The sequence below is a fragment of the Pelophylax lessonae genome, assembly GCF_965119305.1.
Source record: "Pelophylax lessonae genome assembly, chromosome: 3".
Classification (NCBI taxonomy): Eukaryota; Metazoa; Chordata; class Amphibia; order Anura; family Ranidae; genus Pelophylax; species Pelophylax lessonae.
In genome coordinates, this window is record NC_138770.1 from 235,554,225 (window position 1) to 235,579,449 (window position 25,225).

A 25,225-nucleotide genomic window follows, 5' to 3' on the forward strand; every position below is an offset into this window, starting at 1 on the left:
GTCCACTGCGAGGAAAATATTTGCCGCACAGCAAGAGTTAATAGATGCACGCTTCAGAAAGCAGAAGGCATTTAATTGCTGCACTTAACAGCGTATATAAATAGCAAGCAGGGATAAACCGCTTCACTCAGGCAGGATGGAGATTTGTTTGTTAAAATTCTGAATATTGCATTGAAAATGTAACTGTCTGTATGCATGGCTCAGCTGGAGTGTGTAATGTACTTAGTCTGCAAGTGCAAAACATGTTAGACACATTTGTAATTGACCTCAGAAAACCTAAACAATTTTACACCGGCTCGTATCTGCTTACTGTTTCATTTGAAAGTTTATTGAAACGTAGTGGTATGCATAACTAACTGTATATGCTGAAATGAAAAAGGACCGATTTATTGGGACTGGCAAAGGCTTCGCTTTATATTTTGCCACACTTTACTAAAATCCAATGCAAAATCTCTGTTTAATTTTATATTGTAGCTTAAAAAATTGAATATGGGTCTGCTGCAGTATGAAAGTGCAAGGTAAAAATAGTGAAACGTGTTGTTTAACATCACGTGTAAAGTGAGGACTGTTCTTTCTGCTCATAGTAGCCAAGTTGATTTTCCTTTTCAATCTTCTAAAGAAAAATGACTTGTCTCTAGGCAGCAACAATATGGTTTTTTTTTTGGCAAAAGGAATGAGTAGCGACTTTATGGCCAGGGGTTAAAAAGTGTGAAACATTGAAATATTGCATAATAATATTTGGCATTCTTCCTTTGTGGCAGCAGGTGGAGCAATAGGCTCCTTTTCAGGTTTCCAGGCTCCCAATTTGCGCCTTTATAAAAATAATGAATTCTCATTTTTTTTTGCATGTAAAAGAATATATGCATTTTATTTTTTTTGTAATGAAATTGTAAAACATTGCAGATTGTGGGTGTAATGCCAAGGTCCTGCTGACTGTCTGTGTATCTGTCTTGCCGTACCAGCTAGGCAGTTACACTGTGACAGGAAGCATGAATGAACTACCACAGCACTCATCACCTCTATGGTAGTTCATTGAGAACTACAAGCCAAAAGCCGCAAAGGCTGCCAGACCTTGTAGTTTTCCCATTCACAGAACACTGTGAATGGATGACATGGCCAGGCGAGCAGAGCACTGATCAGCAGCGTTTGATGCAGATTGTGACAGCTAGCGGGGAATGTCGGAACAGGGATTCGGGGCAGGTGCATCTGTAACATGTTACACCCTGAATATGGGTGTAACATGTTACAAAAGGTAAACGTATCCTTTCAAAAAAAATTGATTACTTCCAGCCTAAACCTGGAAGTGACGTCACTCTAGTCCTCCAAGGCCATAGAGGAGATCAAAGAGGGTCTACTCTTTGATCGCCTCTGGGACTAGCCGGCAGCACCGTCGGATTGTTTCTCGGGCAGGCAGAAACCTAAGAAACACCAGCCAGCGGCAGGAGGGGGGGGACTGTTTCAGCGGCTTATGAGCTGCTCAGAACGCTTTCATGAGAAAGCCAGATTCTGGCTGGAGAAAAAGATACCGGGGTATAGCTTCAGCCATAACCACAGTAAACCACTTCAAAGCCACAACGTACTGTGTATGCATGTTTATACTGCATGTACAGTATCTCACAAAAGTGAGTACACCCCTCACATTTTTGTAAATATTTAATTTTATCTTTCATGTGACAACACTGAAGAAATTACACTTTGCTACAATGTAAAGTAGTGCGTGTACAGCATGTATAACAGTGTACATTTGTTGTCCCCTCAAAATAACTCAACACACAGCCATTATTGTCTAAACCACTGGCAACAAAAGTGAGTACACCCCTAAGTGGAAATGTGAGTTCCTAAATGTTGAACCTTGTTGTAACCATATTGCTACACTTAGAGGTACCTCTCTTCTCTTTTTTACTCTGTAGCTTCTGCTAGATTTTACTTCTAATCCCCTCGTGGAGACCAGCATTTGGGAATGAACATTTTATGGTTACACAACCTATCACATTGCTATCATTTTTTTATATAGTCTATAAACTGAAGGACTAATGAATAAATGGTTGTGGAACGAATCATCTGAGTTTCTGTTATTTCTTATGGGAAAATAATATAAGAGTGCTTTGGATTACAAGCATGTTTCCGGAACAAATTATGCTCGCAATCCAAGGTTCTACTGTATATAGTGCAGTGCAACTAGCAACAAACTATCAAACTAGCAAAATTATTGGTGAATATGTGTAAATAAAAGTGCAACAATTCTGTATCCAAAAACAACGCTGTTCACAAAATAAACAGTGAAAGAGAATCCAAAAAAATCCTGCAATAAAGGAAAAATAATTAGAAGAAATCAACAGTTCATTGTGCTAATAGTTCAAAATACATAGAGGAGAGCGGGGATCTGACAGGTCCGTCTCAGCACAGATAGCGGAGATGGACCTGTCATCTGCCTGCTCAGTGGAGATTGGCGGATCGATCCCCCACTGAGCAAAACTAAGTCCGCCGGGCTGAGAGCCCATGTCAAAGGACCCTAAGAGTGGAGCAGGGCAAACACCCAATTGTACCCTCTTTAGGGGACTGCTTATTCAGGCCCACTGGTAATACAGGGGTCTAAGTATAAGGGGAGCTGCCATCCAATCACTGGTGGAGGATTGTTCATGAGCTTGGTTATAATCCTCTAACACAGAGGTAGAAGATCACAGTATTCTGTCATTATATATTTTGAACTATTAGCACAATGAACTGTTGACTTCTAATTATTTGCCCTTCATTGCAGGATTCTTTTGGACTCACTTTCACTGTTTATTTTGTGAACAGCAATCATTGTTTTCGGATACATAATTGTTGCACTTTATTAACACATATTTACCAATGATTTTGCTAGTTTGTTGCTAGTTGCGCTGCACTAGTTAGGTTGAAGTGAGTGAGTTTGCGCTGAATTAGTTTTTAGTTCATCTGGTAACCTATAGACCTAGCCTGGAATGTACAGGGAACAGAGGGAGAAAGTGAGAAGTGGATCCACATAAAGTATGCAAGCTTGTTAGCAACAGAGAACTGTGCTGTGTTCTCATATTGTCACAGTGAGGTGGCAATAATGGCTGTGCTGGTGGAGTGGGACACGTGCTTCATGGTGACCCCTCAGAAATGCTGCATTCGTAAGAAAGGAGAAGGTGTACAGTGAAGTGCTTAGTGTACAAAGAGTTAACTGTGCAAGTGAAATGGTTCACTTTTAATTTGGGGTGCTGACTTTCTCATGAGCGCGGCCCCACATGCCTCTGTTTCCAGGCATTAGCGAGAGTATTCGGGAAGGTCCCCGCATTGGGCACTAACCACCGCCCACAAGGTCACATGCTCCCCCCATACCTGTAGGCACATGTTTCTTTGCAACTGCAGCAACAGAAGAAGGATCGGCTAAGAAGTACTGTGAAGGTGAATATAAATGGGTCAGGATATGATAATGGGCATGGAGAGGGCTTTAAGGAGCCCCTTTCACTTTCTTCTGACAGAGTCTCCTGAAGAGTATTGAACATTGAGAAAAATGTAAAACCTTTGCTGATAGATATTATAGTTATTTATTATTTGACATAATCAAACATAAAGAAGTACATGTTAAAAAAATGTAACCATAAAAATAACCTGCTAAAATAACTCCCACAGCTGACTACTGCTTGGCTAGTCTTGAGTAGGGAATTCGATGTCAAATTTCTAGTCCAGCTATTGTTGTGCAGCTCATTTACTGCAGGCCTCAAACAGACTGTTTGCTGCATGTTTACGCCTAATTAGTCTCAGGATTTGTTAATCATTCTTTGTCTGTTAACCACATTTATCCTTCTGTTTAGATTTGCTGAAACATTTTCCTCTGTAAAAAAGGTGACCCTGTGCCACATTCAATTCTAGAAGAAGGTATCATGAAAAGTCATGGCTACTCTGGGAATTCTTAGTTATGAAGAAAGACCTCTCAAAAGACCCAGACTTGGACCACCTGATGTCTATCCGCAAGACCCCAAGCAGAAAGAGGTTTGTTTATCTGTTTAAAACTATATCATTTTGCAGTCCAAGGACATCTTCACTCTAAACTCATGCTTGTTTTGGATGGCCACCAATTATTTGAATCATCTGTTTCACTGTATTTGTGACCTAGGTCATAGGGAAACTGCTACTCTGACAGCTAGATTGAATAGTATTTGTTTACTCTACTTTAATAACAATCCATCATGTGAGGTGACACCGTCATTTGGTTTTGTGATAGCCTGAGCAGTTGGTACAGACATCGATTTCTAGTAGAGGTGTCTTACCATTTGAGTTCCTGACAAATATAGTGAGTGGCATGTGATTCAGCTTAGCAAAAGTATAGAAAGTATAGATAACATTAGTTCTAGGTAATGATTGCAAAAAAAACAAAACAAAAAAAAAAACAAAAAAACAACTTTTACAAAGAATAAATAGCAAACATTAATAAAACCATTATTCATGAGGGCAAAGTAGATCGTGGACTTTAGAGCTTTTTCCATTATCCAAAAATAGAAGGGGGATTGATATTAATCATTAGTGATGCCTCAACTTTCTGGTGCACCTTATTATTATACAGGATTCATATAATCGCCAACAGTTTGTGCAGCACTTTACAACATAAAGGGAGACAATACAGCTACAATATGTAGTGCTACTCCCATAGGAGTCACAGGAATACTGTCCAGTAGGGATGATCGAACGGTTCGGGTCGACCATCGGTTCGACCCGAACATTGACTGTTCGAGGTTCGGCCGAATTCGGCAACCAGAACCGACCAAAATGCAATGGGACAGGAACTGGGCTTTAAAAGCCGTGATTGGACCAGAACCATCAGTAAAAGCCAATTGAGGGGGCAGGAGAATGCTAGGAATGTGATTGGAGTGACTAGGGGGTCCAGAGGCCAATCAGTAGTGAATACACCGCCCAGTATATAAGATAGCCCCGCCAAATCTCTACCATTTTAATACAGGGCTGTGGAAGAGAGTGGAAGCAATTCTGTTACTTCTGCTCTCAAAGTGTCATTTAGCAATTATTAGTGTGAGGAAAGGGATATCTAGTGTAGTTAGGGTACTATTTTCCACTATAGTTAGATTTAATAATCTAGTTTCTGTAGGGAAAGTGTTAAGTGTAAGGGGACCGTAGTGTAGTGTAGGGTTAACTGACTCTGACTGTTATGGCAGGGTGACAAAATCCTTCCATGTCAGGGTGACCACTATAGAGAAAAGATTGTTTCTCTTAGAACACTTATAGAACCAGATAGTGGCTTCTCCCCTGTCACCCTGCTTTTTGTTGCAGGCATTTATAGGGCTTTTTTGAGGACATGTTTGGAGTCAGGCATGACATCTGAACTTCTGTGTAGGGGTATATATACACACACAAACATGTATGTATATATACACATACACATATATAGGTGTGAAAGTAGCAGAAACCTATGCTTGCGCTAATGAAATAATTAACACCCATATGGCTTCTCTGCTATAACACCTATATATGTGTATGTGTATAAATACATATAAGTGTGTGTGTATATATACCCCTATACAGAATTTCAGATATTTTGCCTGACTCCAAAGACCCCCAAAAAATGCCCCAAAAAAAAAACGCCTGCTGCAAAAACACACCTGGGTGTTTTTGTAGCTGGCGTTTTATTGGGCATTTTTTGGGCATCTTTGGAGGCAGGCATAACACCTGTACTTCTGTGTAGGGATATATATACACACGCACACTTATGAATATATACACATACACATATATAGGTGTGAAAGTAGCAGAAACCTATGCTTGCGCTAATGAAATAATTAACACCCATATGGCTTCTCTGCTATAACACCTATATATGTGTATGTGTATAAATACATATAAGTGTGTGTGTATATATACCCCTATACAGAAGTTCAGATGTTATGCCTGCCTCCAAAGACCCCCAAAAAATGGCCAAAAAAAACGCCTGCGCCAAAAAAAAGCTATATTAAAGTCTGTGCTTTTATCAAACAGTAAACTTCAGCTTTAAGGTAGTGGTAGTAGTTAACTGTTCATTCCTTTCTTAGAGTCACAAAAGCAGAGTCCCTTTAAGTAGAAGATTAGATTAACAAAGCTCTTTGGGACACCAGGCAATGTCCTCTTTAACTAGACCCACAGCTGACCCTTCAGCACCAGAGTGGTGGCAAAAGCATAATGGTCCCCAAAATCTTTCAGAAACAACTTTACTCACACAAGGCCCAATGACAGCTGGTTGTCTCCTAACTTCCAAGCGACACCTTATTCCGGTGATACCAGACTAGATCTTCAGCGGACAGCCCCTCTAAGTCAGCTCTCTTTAGTTCCAGGGTCTCAGCATCAAGGCTCTCAGGTTGCCCACCTGAAGCCTCACGACAGCAGATATAACAGCATTGCCTGGGAGGGCAGCGTGCCCTGCAGGCTGGACCCAACCTCTCCAGGAAAAGACCCAGAGACAAGTGTGCTCACATAATATATACAGTCTTCTAGCATGCCATCAGAGCCTGCCTCTTTGGGATAGGCCTGGGCTGAATCAATATTCATGCTGCCATCTACAAAGCTTCACGCCTACTGTATCATCCAGAAACTTCTCAAGCTTTCTAGATGCAGATGGAGCTATCAGACCGGCAGCAGCTGAACACACTGAGCAGACCTGACTAGCAGAATGCAGCTACACTGAGTACAGTGAGGAAACTATGCCTTTACAGAACAAATAATCACACTCACACTGACTGCAGGGTGGCAACTAAATTGACCTATCTAAACCTATCTAGAAGGGTGCTACAAATACAATAAAATACAAAAGGGTTAGGAGGGCCCTGCTCATAAGACCCTGTAATCTAATAGGGTGGGGCAAGTGATACAAAAGGTTATAACTGAGCTGATGCAAGTGATAAAATTTCAGTTAGTTGGAGGTGTGATCGGCTTCCCTGAAGAGATGAGTTTTCAGGGATTGCCTAAAGGCAGCCAGCGTAAAAGATAGCCAGAGGTAGAGAATCTCAGAGGATGGGAGAAGCTCTGGAGAACTCCTGAAGACGAGCAAGGAAAATGCCTGCCACAAAATGGCAGAAAATGACTATTGTGGTAAATAGGCAACTCTGAGTATGTGCAAGCCATTTTATGTTTAGAACAGTTACAAAATTCAGAAGGAATTCTACAGGAAAAAATGTCATATAGTAAAAAAAAAAAAAAAATCTTCTAGTGTATGCAGATTTGTGTATGTACATCTTTGAAGATCACAGACTTTTTTGGTGACATAGGTTGGGCATGTGGGATGTCTACATGGACATTCAACTTCCTGCAATAGATCCGTAGCATACTCCTATGTATGTAAAATTTGGGTCATACGTACATATACTGTATATCCGTGCAGCTAAATGTGAAGTGGAAGAGACAATGGTAGAGGAGAAAAATGAGGGTAGGCCAGTCAAGTTCCTCCACCCCAAACTCACTCATCCATGTGTTTATGGACCTTGCTTTGTGCACTGGTGTGGAGGAACTTGACTGGTCCTGAGCTCAACCCGATAGAACACCTTTAGGATGAATTAGAGCAGAGACTGTGAACCAGGCCTTCTCATCCAACATCAGTGCCTGACCTCACAAATGTGCTTCTAGAAGAATGGTCAAACATTCCCATAGACACACTCCTAAACCTTGTGGACAGCCTTCCCAGAAGATTTGAAGTTGATTTTGCTGCAAAGAGTGGGCCAACTCAATATTGAACCCTACAGACTAAGACTGGGATGCCTTTAAATTTCATGTGCGTGTAAAGACAGGCGTCCCATTACTTTTGACAATATAGTGTACTTTATGCAAATTCTAGAGGGTACATGACCTATTATTAGGAAAATAAGATATTGATTGATGCCATTATTTAATGCAATCATATTCCCCTGAGGAAGACACGTGATCCCTGTGTCGTCACGCGTAGGGGAGGGGAAAGGACGGACGGAGCGATACACAATTGTCTAGGGAAGGCTGTCAGCTATCGGTGCATGCTGCGGAGACCGGCGGCGCTGTGCAGTCTCTCCCACTATACCACCACAATTTCCACCATTGTCCAAGTGCATGTGTTGCACCTACAAATGTGAGTAAGATTTATCCACCTGCATTGGATACTGCATTGATTGCATATACTGCATTGATTGACGCTGCAACTCCTGTGAATGAGAGGAGCCCTGAAGGATATGGATGGATGATCTTTTTGGGATAACAATCTATGCGCTCTTTAAGGATTTGAGGTGAGCACCCATTCACAAGGGGGTGCACGGCTGGCTGTCCACTGTGACACTCTGGTCACTTCTCTCTGGGAGCACAGATCACTTTAGGATTATATTTTGGACTTTGTTTATTGGCTTTTTGCACTTTGCACACTGGACTTTTATATCTATATATTTTATATTTTCTCTTTTCTATGAGTATTATAATATATTATATTTATCACTTTATTAGCACTATTGGCACTTTAATATTATGTCACATATAAATATTTTGGGTTTTTAATAATTTAAGCACAAATTAATTAATTTAAAATTTTTTTATTTGCGCAACACTATATATTTATTTCAATATCTGGCATCTCTATTGGAGCCCAGAGCACTAGTAAGCTAAAGAAAGTTACAGGAAAGAAGAGTGGAAGAAGGCAGGAGGGAAAAACAAGTCATGGGCGACAGAAAAAAACAGGGAAGGGAGAGACAGATAAGGTACAGGCACAGATAGCGGGGAGAAGATATTGAAGCAGTACTATAGATGGGCCAAAATCACTGGGTGGACTCATTCAGTCCTTTTCAGGAAGGGTTAGTGGGAAAGAATATAGGATCTCAACAGAGGATCCTATGTAGGAAACGGAAAAGACAACAGAAAGGTGCGAGGCACTAGCATCTCATCTATCCTACGTGTTAGTCAATAAGAACACAGAATTAGGAATGTCCAGGGGAAGTAGAAACTTACAAAGCCTCATAAAATAACCTATATAACATAGCCTTTATATAGCATAATGACAGGCCACCAAAATATTGGAACAATACAGGACATGTATAAATACAAGACCCTAAAGAGGGTAAGTTTTCCAGTGGAAAGAGAGGCCCAGAAGTTTGGAATCACCCCCCTCTGAGCCTGAACCACCATGTACACATAGCACCTAATCAGGCAGGAGTCAGAATCGTCAATATGAAGATCTTAGAATAACAAACAGGTGCGCATCCCTCCTCCACAGATAATCAATACTTGCTAAACCTGTGGAGAATAATTGGTGGTTGTGGTTTTGGAGCGAGTTGGATCTCTATAATATGAGATTATATACTTCTGGTAAGATGTGTAATTTCATGTGGGGATTGCACCTCTTTGAGCACTTTGTTTGTTTGGGCACTTGGAAAGCACCTGGATATTCACTTTAAAACTGGACTATTTATTTTTGGACTTTTTATTGGGATGAAGTTTATGAATTTAGAAAATGTCTATCTTTTTGATAAATTATTTATACACGATGTAAAATTATTTATATGTGTGGTGAAGCATTAAATAGTAGGATATATACTGTAGGAAAAGGCCACTTTCACACTTGTGCGACCTAAAAGTCGCGTGATTTTACAGCAATTTTTGCTGTGATTTTGACTGGACTTGAAGCAATGCCTATGTCTATGGACCTCAAAATGCATCAACGTCGGACCAAAGTAGTGCACAGTTTGTAGGGTTGAATAAAGCCACCAGTCAATCCAGTTCAGCCTGAGTGTGTGTTTGTATATGTGCATGTTGCCACCACTTTTAATATCCCTATTACATTTTGTTTGCTAAGAAACCCATCTAGAAAGTTTTTTTGAATTTATCTTCATTTTGACACCACCAAATGTGGAAGGGAGTTCCACACCCTTACTGCTCGAACATCAAAGAACACCTTATGCAGTTTAAGATTTAATTTTTTCTCGTCCAGATTCGTTATGTGATAGCGTGTCCTTTTTACAAACCAATGATTAAATAGTTTCCTCCCAATGCTAGAGTCACCATATTAAAGAGTTGTATATTGGGATCATATGCCTACTTAGCGTCTCTTCCCCCCCAGAGAGAATATTTTTTATGTTTGTAGTCGTTCTTCATAACTGAGGTCCTCCCAGCTTGGTTTTTAGCTTTATTGACCTTCTCATGGCATTCTCCAGTTCAAGCATATCTTTCTGAATGGTGCTTGCTGCAGCTTGTCATTGCATGTATTGCCGTGTCTGTGATCTACAAAGACACTAGATCCTCTTCCATCCTCGATTCCCCAAGAGGTTCTCCCTTTGTCATGTATTAATATTTGTAACATTAATACTTGTAACTTATAAGTGCATTATTACTTTATACATTTTTCTACATTGAACCTCATCTGCCATTAGGCTGCCTACCCCTCTATTTTCTTGAGGTCTTGTAAAGTTGCTATTGTAAGGTTCTGGCACTCTCAGTGCCTCCTATCACATCATTTCCGGGTGCTTTCCATCTACCTAGATAGATGAAGCACATATAGGTGTGTTTCCCTTTAAGAGTGCTGACATCATCATGAGGCGCCGGACTGAACAGCTATTTAAATCACCAGCTTTCACTCACATGTGTTCGTTCAACCTGCTTTGTGCCTTGATGCTAACCTGTCTTGAAGCTCTCATGCTTGCAAGCATACCTCGCTGTCGGAACCACGCTGCGCTGATCCCTGTATCCCGCTACCGGATCATCCGCTCTTGCCGAACCTCTCCTCTGCTACATTGCTACTAGTGATAAGTACCCCACAGGGGAAACCTCTATAATCTTCATACTAAAGCTTACACTATCTAGCTCTGCATACTAAGGACTATTATTACATCTGCATTATCTAAGATTGCTAGCTCTTGAGCCTACTACCATCTGCTCTTGCACTGGGTTGGTCTCTCCTGTATGTTCACCTGCTACTCTATCATCTGCTACCATACATGATTGCTAACCTATCTGCATCCCATCTGCTACTATCTTACTTTCAAGAACATTTCCTTTCAAGTGTCTGTCATCTACCATCTCTACCCAACCTGTCTCTTCAGCCTATCATCACTGTGTTACTATATACATAAGTCACTCTAGGAACATCTTATTGAGTGTGTGTATTTACTTGCTGAATTGAGATCATCCACACATGATGAGTCTTTGGGAGTTGGGATTGGTGTCTCAGCGTTTCTCTACATGACTACTGAAGTGGAATATTTCTGCAGCTGTAAATCCACATCATACATAAAACGCAGGAGCGTTACAGCTATATGCTGTTGTGAAGTTTTTGCCCTGCTTAAATTTTAATCTTTAGCACACGCTAAAAATATAATTATTTACTCCAACCTCTATATCATTAATGAACAAGTTCAACAGAACTGATCCCAGTACAGAACCCTGGGGCACCCTGCTCACAACTCTAGACCTCTGAGAAAATATGCCATTAATCACCACCCTCTGGACCCGATCCTGGAACCAGTTGTCTGTCCAGGTACATATGATCTCATCAATGCCAAGAGGCCTTAGATATGTAATTTAAAGTGGTTGTAAACCTCAGACATGAAATATGGACAAAGCATATCCCTCTATAGTGTGTACTTGTTTCCATTAAAACCACTAAGTGTCACTTCTGTCTGCTACTTTGTTCCTCCTACTATCAGCTTGAATCACTTCTGAGAAGTCTTCCTGACACCAAGAGAAAAAAGGTGACAGAGGGGAGTTCTAGCTCATTGACAACCTCAGGTCTGTTCCTGTGTGCTGCGTGAAAAGGGGGGTGTGTCCCTTCCCTCTAATCAGCTCTCAGAACTCTCCTCGCTAAACCTTGCAGAGTATAACTTCAGATCTCCACCCCCTTTTTTCTGACAGCTCAGACAAGCATGATAAATTCTGGAGTTTGAACAGATGTAGAGAACAGAAGACTGCAGATAGAAAGGTACAACATATGCAGGAGGATTTGTTTAATCTCTGTGTATTACAGTCACTTCACTGGGTATATTACGGGTTTACAACCACATTAACCTAAAAAACGCCAGTAGGTTGCCTTTCACCCATAATTGGTCCTGCTGTGCCTGAATGTGTGTGAGCTTGTATGATTGTAGTAAAAACATTTAAATATAAACCCCACCAGGAGCATTCACTAATGTAAACGGTTCTATATACTTTCTAAACACTGCACAATATGTAAGTGCTATTTAAATAAGTGAAATAAATATTCGGTTTCTGTGGATAACCACATTACATTTGTAATCTTAGTTTTTTTATATACGTATATAAATAGAAATAAAGAAAAATAGAGCTGCAGTCTTTAGCAACCACATAGATCTCAAAGGGGCAGCAACACAATCGGAAATAAGACTGGTGGTGTTGTAAATAACCAATCCTTGTGTATTTCAACTGAAAACACCAAATCTAGTTGCTATGGCCATTTTCCTATCCCCAGTCCTAATGGTATGTTTTCTGGCATTAGTATTTAGTTAATGCAAAGAACTTGTGGGGATTTCAGGGTCCAGCCTATAATTCTTACACATTACAACAAACAGAGGATCTTTATATATCGCCATCTGCTCCCTATGTTAGAACCCCTGTTAGTTTATTATAGCTTTTTTTGTAATATTACTCCAGCAAACGAGACAGGATAAGTAAGTGTAGTCAGCTGAGGTGTCTCCCTTGATGCTGGTTCTATAATTATCATCACCTGGGGGCTCTTAGATGCCTTAGGTAACAACAGCGTATATATCAGTATCACCATCTCTGCCGGATCCCAAGTGGCCATATAAACAGCTGTGCATTACCTTAGCTGTGTGAATTCCCTTCTGCATGGTGAGTCCCATCAGACATTCTCTCTAGGCTCACACTTCACATAAACATGGTTTGTCTGTGGGAGACCTATAGGTTTTGCTCTATACATCATAAATTGTCTTACATATTAACAATATTAAATGCACAGTTTGGCTGGGATGGAAGAGATGCCCTATGAAATTGACAATGACTTATGCTGAAATATTGGGAGCAGCAGATCTGGCTTTCTGGCAATGATAGCAGAATACAGAACTGCTGAGAATAAAAGCCACTTTGAACCATACAAAACTGTGTGGAGTGTTTAGCCTCAACCACCTTTTATAAAGGCAAAGTTTGCCTTTTGCATAAGGCCCCTTTCACACAGGGCGGACTGATCGGGTCCACCTGTTAGTTTTATAGGTGGACCCAATCAAACCATCCATTGCCCTCTATGTAGTGGCGGATGTCAACTGACACCTACCAACATCCGATCCTATCTGCTAAAATCAGACGGATAGGGGATCGTTCCCCATATGTCTGGCAGTTTGGATCGGATGACAGTCGGATGGAAACAGACAGGTGGTCCGTTTCCATCCGACTGCCCATAAAGTAAAGTGGGCTTTGTCGGAGCTGTGTGCTTATGCAGAGTGGACACTGACCTGTCATCTGCCCGCTCAACGGAGATTAGCGGATCGATTCCTCGCTGAGCATGCGGATCCAGTGGCAGCCCCGTCTGAAAGGGGCCTGAAAGTAATTATGCAGATAAGGGGCCCCAGCAGGTTAAAAATCTGATTAATATACTGTAAGTGCCAAGCCTGGCCAAAAACACTCATATAGTAATCTATTACTCTGTCCTGTCTTGTTGTTCGGATGCTCCATACACTGGACACTCGCTCCCAGCACCACAGGAACAAGAGCTCTCCCTGATTTAACCCTGTCGCTGCCAGGTCCGCACATTGTACACATAGGTGTGCACAGCCTATTGCATTAAGGTGTGCACGCCAAAGCTCCTGTTCATTCACAAACTGAAGCACACAGTTTACTATGCTTCAGTTATGAATGAACACACAAGTGATTGGCACCGACCACTCGCTGTGTTCATTCAGAAAAGGAAAGGGACTGTAAATTAAATATTTACTGGTCCCTCCCCTTGTTCTCTATCCTTAAACAAAATATTCTCCATTGTGCCTGCAGCAGCAGCCTGGAGGAGAGGAGGGAAACCAGCAGCTCTGGGTCCGAACAGAAGGGGGAATCTTCTCGGGGGGTTAGTTGCTTAACCACTTAAGCCCCGGAGGATTTGGCTGCTAAAGGACCAGGGGTTTTTTTGCGATTTTTTACTGCGTGACTTTAACGGACAATTGCGCGGTCGTGCGACGCTGTACCTAAACAAATTTGACGTCCTTTTTTTCCCACACACAGAGCTTTCTTTTGGTGGTATTTGATCACCTGTGCAATTTTTTGATCACGCGCTATAAGCAAAAAAAGAGCGTAAATTTTGCAAAAATAACAATATTTTTCACTTTTTTTTTATATGAAATTCCCCAAAAAAAAAATGTAAAAATCAAAATTTTTTAACATTTTTCGGCCAATTTGTTTTATGCTACCTATGTTTGGTAAAAAAAAAAAAAATCGCAAAAAGCGTATTTTGATTGGTTTGCGCAAAAGTTATCGCGTTTACTAACAAAGGAAAAGATTTTTGTCATTTTTGGTGTTTTTTTTTTTAACGCGTAATGGCGGCGATCTGCGATTTTTTTTCGGTACTGCGACATTGCGGCGGACAGATCGGACACTTGACTGACATTTTTGACACTTTTGGGGGTACCAGTGACATTACTGCAGTAATCAGTGCTATACATATGCACTGTTACTGCAAAAAATGACACTGGCAGGGAAGGGGTTAACTTTATTGGACAGGGAGGGGTTAAGTGTGTCCTAGGGGCGTGATTCTAACTGTGCAGGGACATTGCTATTGGTGTAAAAGCAAAGATCAACAGTTCTACATAGTAGAACGGTCAGATCTTCACTTTTACACAGGGAGAACTGACAGGCAGCTTGTTTACACAAGCCGCTCTGTCTTTCTCCCTTCACAGGAGCGATCGTAGTGTGACTGGCGGACATCGAGTCCGCCGGTCACACGCACTGACTTGTCTGTGAACGAGCCGCGGCGGGCGCGCGCGCGCCCGCAATAGGCTCGCATGTCAGTGACAGGCGAGTGACGTATCGATACGTCACTCTGCCTGGCCGGGGCTGACCGCCGCAGTATATAGTCGTGCGGCGGTCGGCAACCGGTTAAACACTTGCTGCAGCCACATGAATTCTGTGTATATCTGACAAGCAGACTCCTGCCTGTCAAGTGGAAGCATTCCCGCTACTGCGCTGCCCAATTGCTTCCAAACACCCCCGGTATCAAGTCCCCCCCCCCCCCGTCATGTATCTCGGGCTCTGTTTGCTCGGATCCAGGACTGGTCTAGCGGGTGCCATCTGGTAGGGGGGAGGGAGCTGAGTGGACACACATCTGCTCTCTTCCCCTCCTTGTTGCTGACCCAGAAAGCGACATGTTTGGTGTCACTTATGGCTCCTCCAATCAGTGTCCCTCCAGCATGGCCGGAAAAGGATGTTATGCAATGTGATCTGCATTGCATTACACTCAGCAGAGCACAGAGGAGACATGCAGGGTCTTTTAGATTCCAGATGTCTCCTTTAACCACTTCTGGACCGTAAGGATTTCCCCCTTAATGACCAGGCCATTTTTTGCGATTTGGCACTGCATTACTTTAACGGACAATTACGTGGTCGTGCGACACTGTACTCAAATAAAATCAAAGTTTAAAAATCAAATTTTTTTTTAACATTTTAGGCCAATTTGTTTTCTGCTTCATATTTTTGGTAAAAAAAAAAAAAAAAAAAAAAAAAGTCGCAATAAACGTATTTTGATTGGTTTGCGCAAATGTTATCGCGTCTACTATCTACGGGAAAGATTTATGTCATTTTTTTATTTGTATTTTTTTTTTACTAGTTTTACTAGTAATGGCGGCGATCTGCAAATTTTTGCGGGACTGCGACATTGTGGCGGACAGATCGGACCCCTAACTGACATTTTTGATCCTTTTGGGGGGGACCAGTGACATTGCTACAGTAATCATTGCTAAAAATATGAACTGTTACTGTAATAATGACACTGGCAGGGAAGGGGTTAACACTGTGGGTGGTGTGAGGGATTAGCTCGGTAGCAGGTGTGGATAACCCCTTTTGGGGGGTTCGCCACACAGGGAGATAGCCGAGGAGTGATTGAAAACAACAGTTTATGGTTTATTCTTCCAATTTCGTCAAACAAGTGCATGCAGCAAAAACATCAAAAAATCAAAATAAAACACAAAATAAATCCTGGCCGCTGTGGGCGTCTACCTTCTCACACACCGGAACCTACCTAAGAAGTCTTCCCAACCTACTGTTGGGCAGACCCTGCTGGTCCTACAGCAGACACTCAAATGTCCATTTGTGTTTTCTTTACACAGAAAAAGTTCAACACCTCACCTTTAGAGGTCTCTCATCTGACTGCTCTCCCCAGCTTACACAGCCTCAGGAGACAGCAATCAATAGTCATCCTCTTGATAACTTATAGAGGCCTTAATTGCCTCATTCTGAACAGCTGAAAGTCTTCTCAACTTCCGTACACCTTCCTGCCTACCTCTGCAGCCGACACCTGATAGTAATTGGTGAATTGTCTAAACCAAGCAGAAATATATCTCCCGTTGGTGACAACACCCATAGATTTACCTGACTTTCTGTCACAGTGGTCAAAGAGTTAAATGTGAGCTTAGGGGAGTAATTCTAACTGTATGGGGGTTGGGCTTTTGAAATGATCACAGAGACCTGTGATCCTATATAGAAGGATCACAGGCACTCTGTGATCATTCCAGAGAGAAGATCGGTCAGCTGTGTTTACAACAGCTGACCGTTCTTCTCTCTCAGCGAAGAGCGTTCGTGGGTGGCAGGTGGCAATCGGAGCCGCCTGCCCCGTGCATCGGAGTCCCCACTGACGAGTGGGGGCGGGAGCGCGCTGCCGGTGGCGCGCGCTCGCCCCCTAGCTGCAGGCACGCGACCGACGTATATCTACATCGGTTGGTGCAGGAGGGGCTGCCTGCCGCAGTAAAACTGCGGCGGAGCGGTCCGGAAGCAGTTAAAGGACCGGTACCCAAAATAATAATAAAAATTTTTGTTTAAAAATTATTTTTTTTGAAATGTAAAAATTTAAGTTTCACCCAAGCACATAAAATCCTCCTCCCCCCCATAAAAAAAATTGAGGCCCCCTCACCCCCACATATATACACATACAAAAGTGAAAATATATCAGCGCATACACCTCCACTAAAGACAAAAGCAGCTGACACTCAAAGTTAATCTAAATAACCCAAAAAACAATGATAGGAAATTAGTGCAGCGCTAAAACTAAAATTAATCAATTGAATAGGAAATATAGTCCATGCAAAGGAGGAAGGGCCCCGTGTGGATAAAGATGCACTCAGAGCCAATGCTGTGGTCTTGAAACTACAAATCCACCACCAGATAGAATGGTCTCTCACCTGAAAGCACTGACCACAAAGGGTCAAAATCACCAGGACAGATTCCACTTGCAACTGAACACTGACGATAACCCCTTTGGCAGAATGGATGGATGGGATGATCCCAGTTGCTCCAAATACTTCCAGGGGATACAGATTACACAATCCAAAAGCTTGCTCTCTTAGTGGTGTGACTCAAAGAAAGGCAAGGGATCGCACATAGTGAAGTATGTCTAACACATTTATTAATTAAAACATAAGAAAGCCTCTTACTTAATAACAGCATACAGCAGGCACATCACATCCTCTCTTGCTGAATGTAACAGTCGTACACTTCCTCGAGCGGCTCTGTGAGACAGCGGGTGACTTCACGGCTCCTCCCTTCCGCACGCGTGACGTCCCATAAGGGAAGGGACTTCCTCAACGGCCGCTGAGGAGGATCGTCCCACCTCCTCCTCTCCGCTCTGTGTAAGGTAGGAGAGTGAAGGGAAGAAAGAACATGGCAGTGCTGTGTGTGGGAGGAGGGGGGGGGGTCATGTAAAGGGGGCAGTGCTGTGTGTGGGAGGAGTGGGGTTCATGTAAAGGGGGCAGTGTTGGGAGGGATGCGAAGGGGGAAGTGCTTTGGGGGTGATATGTGAGGGGGAACAGTGTTGTGGGGGGATGTGAAGGGGCAATGCTGTGGGGGGGATGTGAAGGGGCAGTTCTGTGGGGGGATGTGAAGGGGGTAGTGCCGCGGGGATATGTGAAGGGAGACAATGTTGGGGGGTATGTGAAAGTGGTAGCGCTTTGGGGGGTTGTGAGAGGGGCAGTGCTTTGGGGGTGATATGTGAGGGGGGCAGTGCTATGGGGGGGGGGGTAATGTGAAGGGATCAGTGCTGCGGGATATGTGAAGAGAGACATTGCTGTGGGGGGGGGGGGAATGTGAAAGGGACAGTGCTGTGGGAGTGACATGTGAAGGGGGACAATGTTGTGGGGGTATGTGAAAGGGGCAGTGCTGTGGGGGGTGAAAGGGGCAGTGCTTTGGGGGTCATATGTGAGGGGGGACAGTGTTGTGGGGGGATGTGAAGCGGGCAGTGCAGTGGGGGGATGTGAAGGGGGCAGTGCTGTGGGGGGGTGTGAAGGGGGCAGTGCTGTGGGGGGGTGTGAAGGGAGACAGCGCTGTGGGGGGGGATGTGAAGGGGGCAGTGCTGTGGGGGGATGTGAAGGGGGCAGTTCTGTGGGGGGATGTGAAGGGGGCAGTGCCGCGGGGATATGTGAAGGGAGACAGTGCTGTGGGGGGGGGGGGTGAAAGGGGCAATGCTGTGGGGTTGACATGTGAAGGGGGACAATGTTGGGGGGTATGTGAAAGTGGCAGCGCTTTGGGGGGGTGTGAGAGGGGCAGCGCTTTGGGGGTGATATGTGAGGGGGGCAGTGCTATGGGGGGGGGTAATGTGAAGGGATCAGTGCTGCGGGGATATGTGAAGAGAGACATTGCTGTGGGGGGGGGGATGTGAAAGGGACAGTGCTGTGGGAGTGACATGTGAAGGGGGACAATGTTGTGGGGGTATGTGAAAGGGGCAGTGCTGTGGGGGGTGAAAGGGGCAGTGCTTTGGGGGTCATATGTGAGGGGGGACAGTGTTGTGGGGGGATGTGAAGCGGGCAGTGCAGTGGGGGGATGTGAAGAGGGCAGTGCTGTGGGGGTGTGTGAAGGGGGCAGTGCTGTGGGGGGGTGTGAAGGGAGACAGCGCTGTGGGGGGGGGGATGTGAAGGGGGCAGTGCTGTGGGGGGATGTGAAGGGGGCAGTGCTGCGGGGATATGTGAAGAGAGACAGTGCTGTGGGGGGATGTGAAAGGGGCAGTGCTGTGGGAGTGACATGTGAAGGGGGACAATGTTGTGGGGGGGATGTGAAAGGGGCAGTGCTTTGGGAGTGATATATGAGGGGGGCAGTGCTATGGGGGGATGTGAAGGGGCAGTGCTGCAGGTATATGTGAATGGAAACAGTGCTGTGGGGGGGATGTGAAGGGGGCAGTGCTGTGGGGGGGATGTAAAAGGGGACAATGTTATGGGGGGCATGTGAAAGGGGCAGTGCTGTGCGGGGGGAGTGGTGAAAGGGGCAGTGCTGTGGGGGGGGGGTGAAAGGGGCTGTGCTTTGGGGGTGGTATGTGAGGGGGGGACAGTGTCATGGGGGGATATAAAGGGGGACAGTGCTGTGCTGTGGGGATGATATGTGAAGGGGGGCAGTGCTGTGGTGAGGAAGAAGTGAAGGGGGACAAGCAGCTGCACACAAAATGAGGTGCTGCACGGAAAATGTACCACTAGCTCTTAAAAGTATAGTTAATAATATAACTTAAATTACAAAATCTTCAGTTTTACTAAAATTAATTGATGCAAAAATGAATACACCCCACAACCAAAAATACTACATCTAATATTTTGTATGACCTCCATGATTTGTAAGGACAGCAACAAGTGCATGTCCTGCTGTCATGGGGACAGTGAGGGGAAATCTCTCAAACAGGGTCACTGACAGCAATTAAAAAAAAAAAAAATCTTAGAAAAGCATTTATTCTTTATAAAAAAGTGTATCTAAAACTATATAAAAAAAAAAAAAGAAGAAAAAAAAAGGTTTTGCTATATTTGAGCTTTTTAACAAAACATCCATTTGGTGTATGTGATATAACTTTGCTAAACCCATTAGAATAATAAATTAATAAATATAGGCAAAACCATGTAGGCACCCCCTAGCTGCTCCACTTGGCTGACCCTCCCAGCTGGAGCCTACAGTTAACAAGTCACCCCGAAACTGAATTGTGAACCAGTTCTCAAAGGATTTGTAATATCAGAAGGCTTTTTATCTTAATGCATTCTATGCATTAAGATAAAAAACCTTGGTCGGGGGCAGAGCGACCGCGGACGAGTATGGCCGCATGATCTAGGAGCTCCTGCACTGGACCAGGGAAACTACCTCTACGGAGCCGCCTGACGCCAGCTAAATACACCGATCGCTCGGCAGTACACCCGTGAACACAGCGGCGATGTCCAGGAGACAGCGTGATCTTCCCAAACTTAAAAAAACTCACCTTGTACTTCCCTCCAGCGGCGGGTCGGACCCGCCAAAATGGCGCCCGCACCTCTCTTCACAGGGACGCAGCCAGCGCCCTAGCAGCGGCAGCTCTACTTAAAGATTCCCGGCAATCAGCAGACGATGATCCCGACCCCCACTCAGGTCAGTCCACCCCATCCACGCACAGTCCTGCTAAAAGCAAGCAGAGACGATCTTCCTCACCGCTAACAGGGGACCATGCACATGGCGGGGGATGGGCAGAAGACATGCCTGCAATGGACACTCAGGTCCCAGATCCCATAGCAGCATTTCCTACCACAGGGCTGCCTATAACAGCCACAGCACTAAAAGACATAGTGATGCTGCTGAGATCATCCCTACAGGCTGACTTAGTCTCAGGCTTGAGAGATTGCAAATGGAATCTAGGATTGACCATGTAGAAGAGCAAATGACAGATTTTGCCACATCATTTAACACAATGGTGGATGCCCACTCATCTCAAGCCGACGATATTTCCTGGATTAAATCCAAACTGGCAGACCTTGAGGACCAGTCACGCCGAAGTAACCTAAAAATTTGCGGCATTCCTGAAACAGTTTCCTCTAATCAACTCCCGCACTTTGCAAAAGAACTGTTTCTAGCTGCAGTTCCAGGCTTTTCTCCCACGGATGTCACTATCGACCGTATACACCGCATCCCAAAACCTCCTCATTTGCCTGCAGATGTACCAAGAGCTGTGCTGCTTAAAATGCACTACTATCAAGCAAAAGAAGGCATTCTTCATGCATTCAAACAGAAAGATCAACTACCTGACCAAGCGAGGAACCTCCAAGTTTTCCCTGACTTTTCCTGCTACACAATGCAATGCCGCAATAACCTACTGACCGTCACCAAGGCCTTGCGCAATCATGATATTCCTTACAAGTGGAAATATCCGGCGAGCCTGATTATTACTAAAGAAGGCACCACTAAAGCCGTACACACCTTGGAGGCCGGATTGGAGCTTCTGCGCACTTGGAATATTATTCCTCCTCAACGCCCAGTGAACACGCCACCTCAAAAAGCGAACACTTCGCTGGGTTGGTCTAGACCCCCCCCCCCACGGATCACCGCAACAAAACCTGAAGGCATTATCCTGACTCTATCCTACTCAACGGACTTCCCTGGTCCGGTGCCCTGGTACACACCACCGTACCTTACCCTGTTAAATGTTGCAGGTTCTCCTGCTCGAATCCCTTTCTAGGAATTCTCTTTTTTATGTCCAGCTGTGGGCCCCTTGATTGCTCCCGTTGGAGCCTGTTCCGATCACCATGCAGCGTTCCTTTCTCTATATCATTGACTCTCAACATACTAAATTCATGTTTCCGATTCCCAGTGTACTTCATCCACGAACGATTCTTCTGCCTTGTACGCCCTCTTTGCCAGTTCCGGACCTCGTCGATCCCCATCTTGACCTACCACTCTCACATTGAACAATTCTCCGAACTTAAAATATACCACCTGCTGACCCCATCTCCTTTGACCCTCTCCCCATGGGATTGAAGATTTTATCCATTAACTCCAATGGACTCAACCACCCGGCCAAACGGAGGACTTTATGCAAGGAAGCCATTACCCAGAAAGCTGACATCCTGGTAACTAAGGAAACGCACTTTCAGGCGGACGCATCTCTGTATTGTCAGCACCGAAACTTCCCCCACATCTTCCTTGCCTCTGCACCTTTTAAGAAGAACGGTATTCTAGTGGCTGTCAGAGACTCAGTGGTGTTCACCCTTAAGTCGTCCCATCTTGATCCAGAGGGTAGATATATAATTCTGATATGTATTATTGATAATGTGCCCTTGACATTGGTATGTTTGTATGCACCTAACACTAAACAGTTGCTCTTTATTCGCAAACTCCTCAAGAAGTCTCTGGCATTAAGGGAAGGTCACCTCCTCCTCTGCGGGGACTTTAACTTACCTACAGACCCGGGGGTCGATACCACCTCGGGGTGCAGCAGACGCCCGGCTGGCCTGGGAGGTCTGCTGCGCCCGGAGGAGCAATACGATGCCTGGAGATGCTTCCATGCGGAGGAGAAAGATTTCACCTTTTTTTCAACCCGCCACAAATCTTATTCCCGTATTGATCTTTTTGTGTTGGACTCCTGGTTACTACATCACACTACAGAGGTCACGATTCATGATATCTCCTGGTCGGATCATGCGGCTATCTCCATAGTACTCCATCTGGATAAGCCTGGTTCTGGCTTCTCCACTTGGAGATGCGACAATAGACTACTCCAGCTCCACCAACACTCCGCCATGATCCGCAACCACTTACAGTCCTTTTTCCAGACCAATGATGATCCGAGTGTTTCGCCCCAATTACTGTGGAACACCCACAAAGCCTTTATGAGAGGCATACTGATCCAGCTTAAAGCCAGAGATAGGAAGACACACAAGACATCTATAGACTCCTTATTGGCTGAAATCCGTAAACTGGAAACCTCCAATAAGGCCTCTCCTACAGACACAATCTCTTCCACTCTCACCCGACTTCGTCACGATTTGCGTTTTACTTCTGATCCGAAATCATGACAAAGCTATGCGGTCCCTCATATTGCTGTTTTACTCCCAGCACAACAAGGCTGGGAAATTCTTGGCCAACCGCCTGAAGGCGCGGAAAGCTAAGAGTAGGATCCCCCACATCTTCTATCCGTTTACCAAACAAAAATTGTTAAAACCCCAGGACATAGCGGATGCATTCTCCGACTACTACGGGGCACTGTACAACCTGAAAGAGGACCCCTCCTGCCCCACCCCGTCTGACTCAGATATATCGTCTTTTCTGTCTGAGATAAAACTCCCCTCACTGACTGAGGAACAACTCCTGACACTGAACTCACCCGTTTCCCTAGAAGAAATTACCCACACTATTGGCAAACTCCCTAATGATAAATCCCCTGGCCCCGACGGATTCACAAACAAATATTTCAAACAATTCCAGGACATATTATCCCCGCTCATGCTTCGCCTATACCAGTCCATTTCCCATGCAGGCTCCTTCCCACCGGAGATGCTCAAAGCGCACATAGTGGCCCTACTTAAACCAGGCAAATCCCCAGACACCCCAGCGAATTTCCGCCCGATATCCCTGTTGAACTCAGACGTGAAGATTTACGCCAAAATTATTGCCAATCGCCTCTCCACCATCCTCCCCACTTTAATAAACCCCGACCAACTGGGCTTCATGACCAACAGACAGGCGGCAGATGCCACACGTCGAGTCATCAACTTGATACACTACGCAGAACTGACAAAAACACCATCCTTCCTCCTATCCATTGATGGCGAAAAGGCGTTTGATAGGGTCTATTGGAGATACATGCACTTGGTGCTGGAGAAGTTTGGATTCTCAGGCCTGATTTTATCAGCCATTATGGCTCTATACTCTAAACTGTCCGCCCAAGTCTTTGTTTCGGGTATGATTTCCAAACCTTTCTCCATCACCAATGGCACACGCCAAGGCTGCCCGCTCTCTCCAAGCATATTTAATTTGATGATGGAACCACTAGCTGAACGTACCAGATCCCATCCCCACATCTCGGGATTTCGCATCAAAGGCATCCCCCATAAGATAACTTTTTTCGCGGATGATGTCATCTTATCCGTCACCAATCCCATAGTGTCCATGCCATTCCTACACCAACTGCTTGCGTCCTTCTCTTCCATATCGTACTACAAGGCGAATTTCACCAAATCGCTCATTCTTAACCTGGGGGTGCAATCACACGCTAGACAACACCTGGAATCACAATTCCCATATATATGGACTGACTGTGACATCTCGTATCTAGGCCTGAAACTGACCCCTTCAATTGCATCATTGGCAGAAGCTAACTATAAACCCCTACTGGCGGATATACAAGCTGATCTGGCCAAAAAACCCTACCAAGACCTGTCTTGGCTGGGTAAACTAGCGGCTTTTAAAATGATAACCCTTCCCAAAATCCTTTATATATTCTGCACCCTTCCTGTCCCTCTCCCACCAGCAATACTCAAATCTCTAAATCGGGTACTTAAACATTATATTTGGCAGGGAAAACATCCCAGGTGCTCCTGGACCCACCTTACCAAACACAAGCGGGTGGGGGGGACAGGCATGGTACAACTGCACGACTATTTTTTGGCATCACAACTCGCACAGCTACTTCCGTGGTTCCCCGAGAACCCTGACATCCATTGGTCTCAAATAGAAGCCTCATACAGCAGAGTAGACCGCCTATACCACTTACTACTAGCTGATAGGTGGAAGCCTCAAAATATGCCAGACTTACTAATCACAACTAAAACATCCATTGCTGCATGGAAGGAACTTCATAAACACACTAATGTCAGAGAAGCCCATTACAAACCAAGACTACCCATCCGACTGTTAGACATCTTGATTCCCTGTATCTCCACCTCTAAATGGAGGGACAGGGATATACAATGGATTGACGACCTCTTTAATGACAACCGACTGAAAACATTCCCCTCCCTTATCCAACACTACCAGCTGCCAAACTCGGAGCTCTATACCTACAATCGCATAGCCTCATTCCTGACCAAACATCCACCTCCTGCCATTACTATTCCATATACAGTACACCAGTTCTTCACTAATCCTAATGGGTCGACCAAAGGCATCACCTTTTTTTACAATATATTTAATGCCAAGACTTCCTTCCTAAAAACTAATCCCATGGTTAAATGGGAAAGTGATCTCCAACTGACTTTCTCACCACAACAGTGGACTCGTGCCTTTCGACACTCCTATGGGGTGTCGAAATGCACCAACCACTGGGAACTGTCACAGAAAATCCTATCCCGCTGGTACTTTACTCCGT

At 44.4% G+C, this 25,225-nt stretch overlaps 1 protein-coding gene across 3 annotated transcripts in view; it reads left to right on the top strand.

The window, feature by feature from the left end:
• MED12L (mediator complex subunit 12L) overlaps positions 1 to 25,225 on the top strand; it is an 837,051-nt gene that overhangs the window by 496 nt on the left and 811,330 nt on the right. For all 3 annotated transcript variants that reach the window (XM_082251515.1, XM_082251517.1, XM_082251516.1), the window contains exon 2: positions 3,880 to 3,999. In XM_082251515.1, the coding sequence (XP_082107641.1) occupies positions 3,901 to 3,999 (99 nt within the window). In that variant the 5' untranslated portion in view covers positions 3,880 to 3,900. The remainder of the gene's footprint in view (positions 1 to 3,879; positions 4,000 to 25,225) is intronic.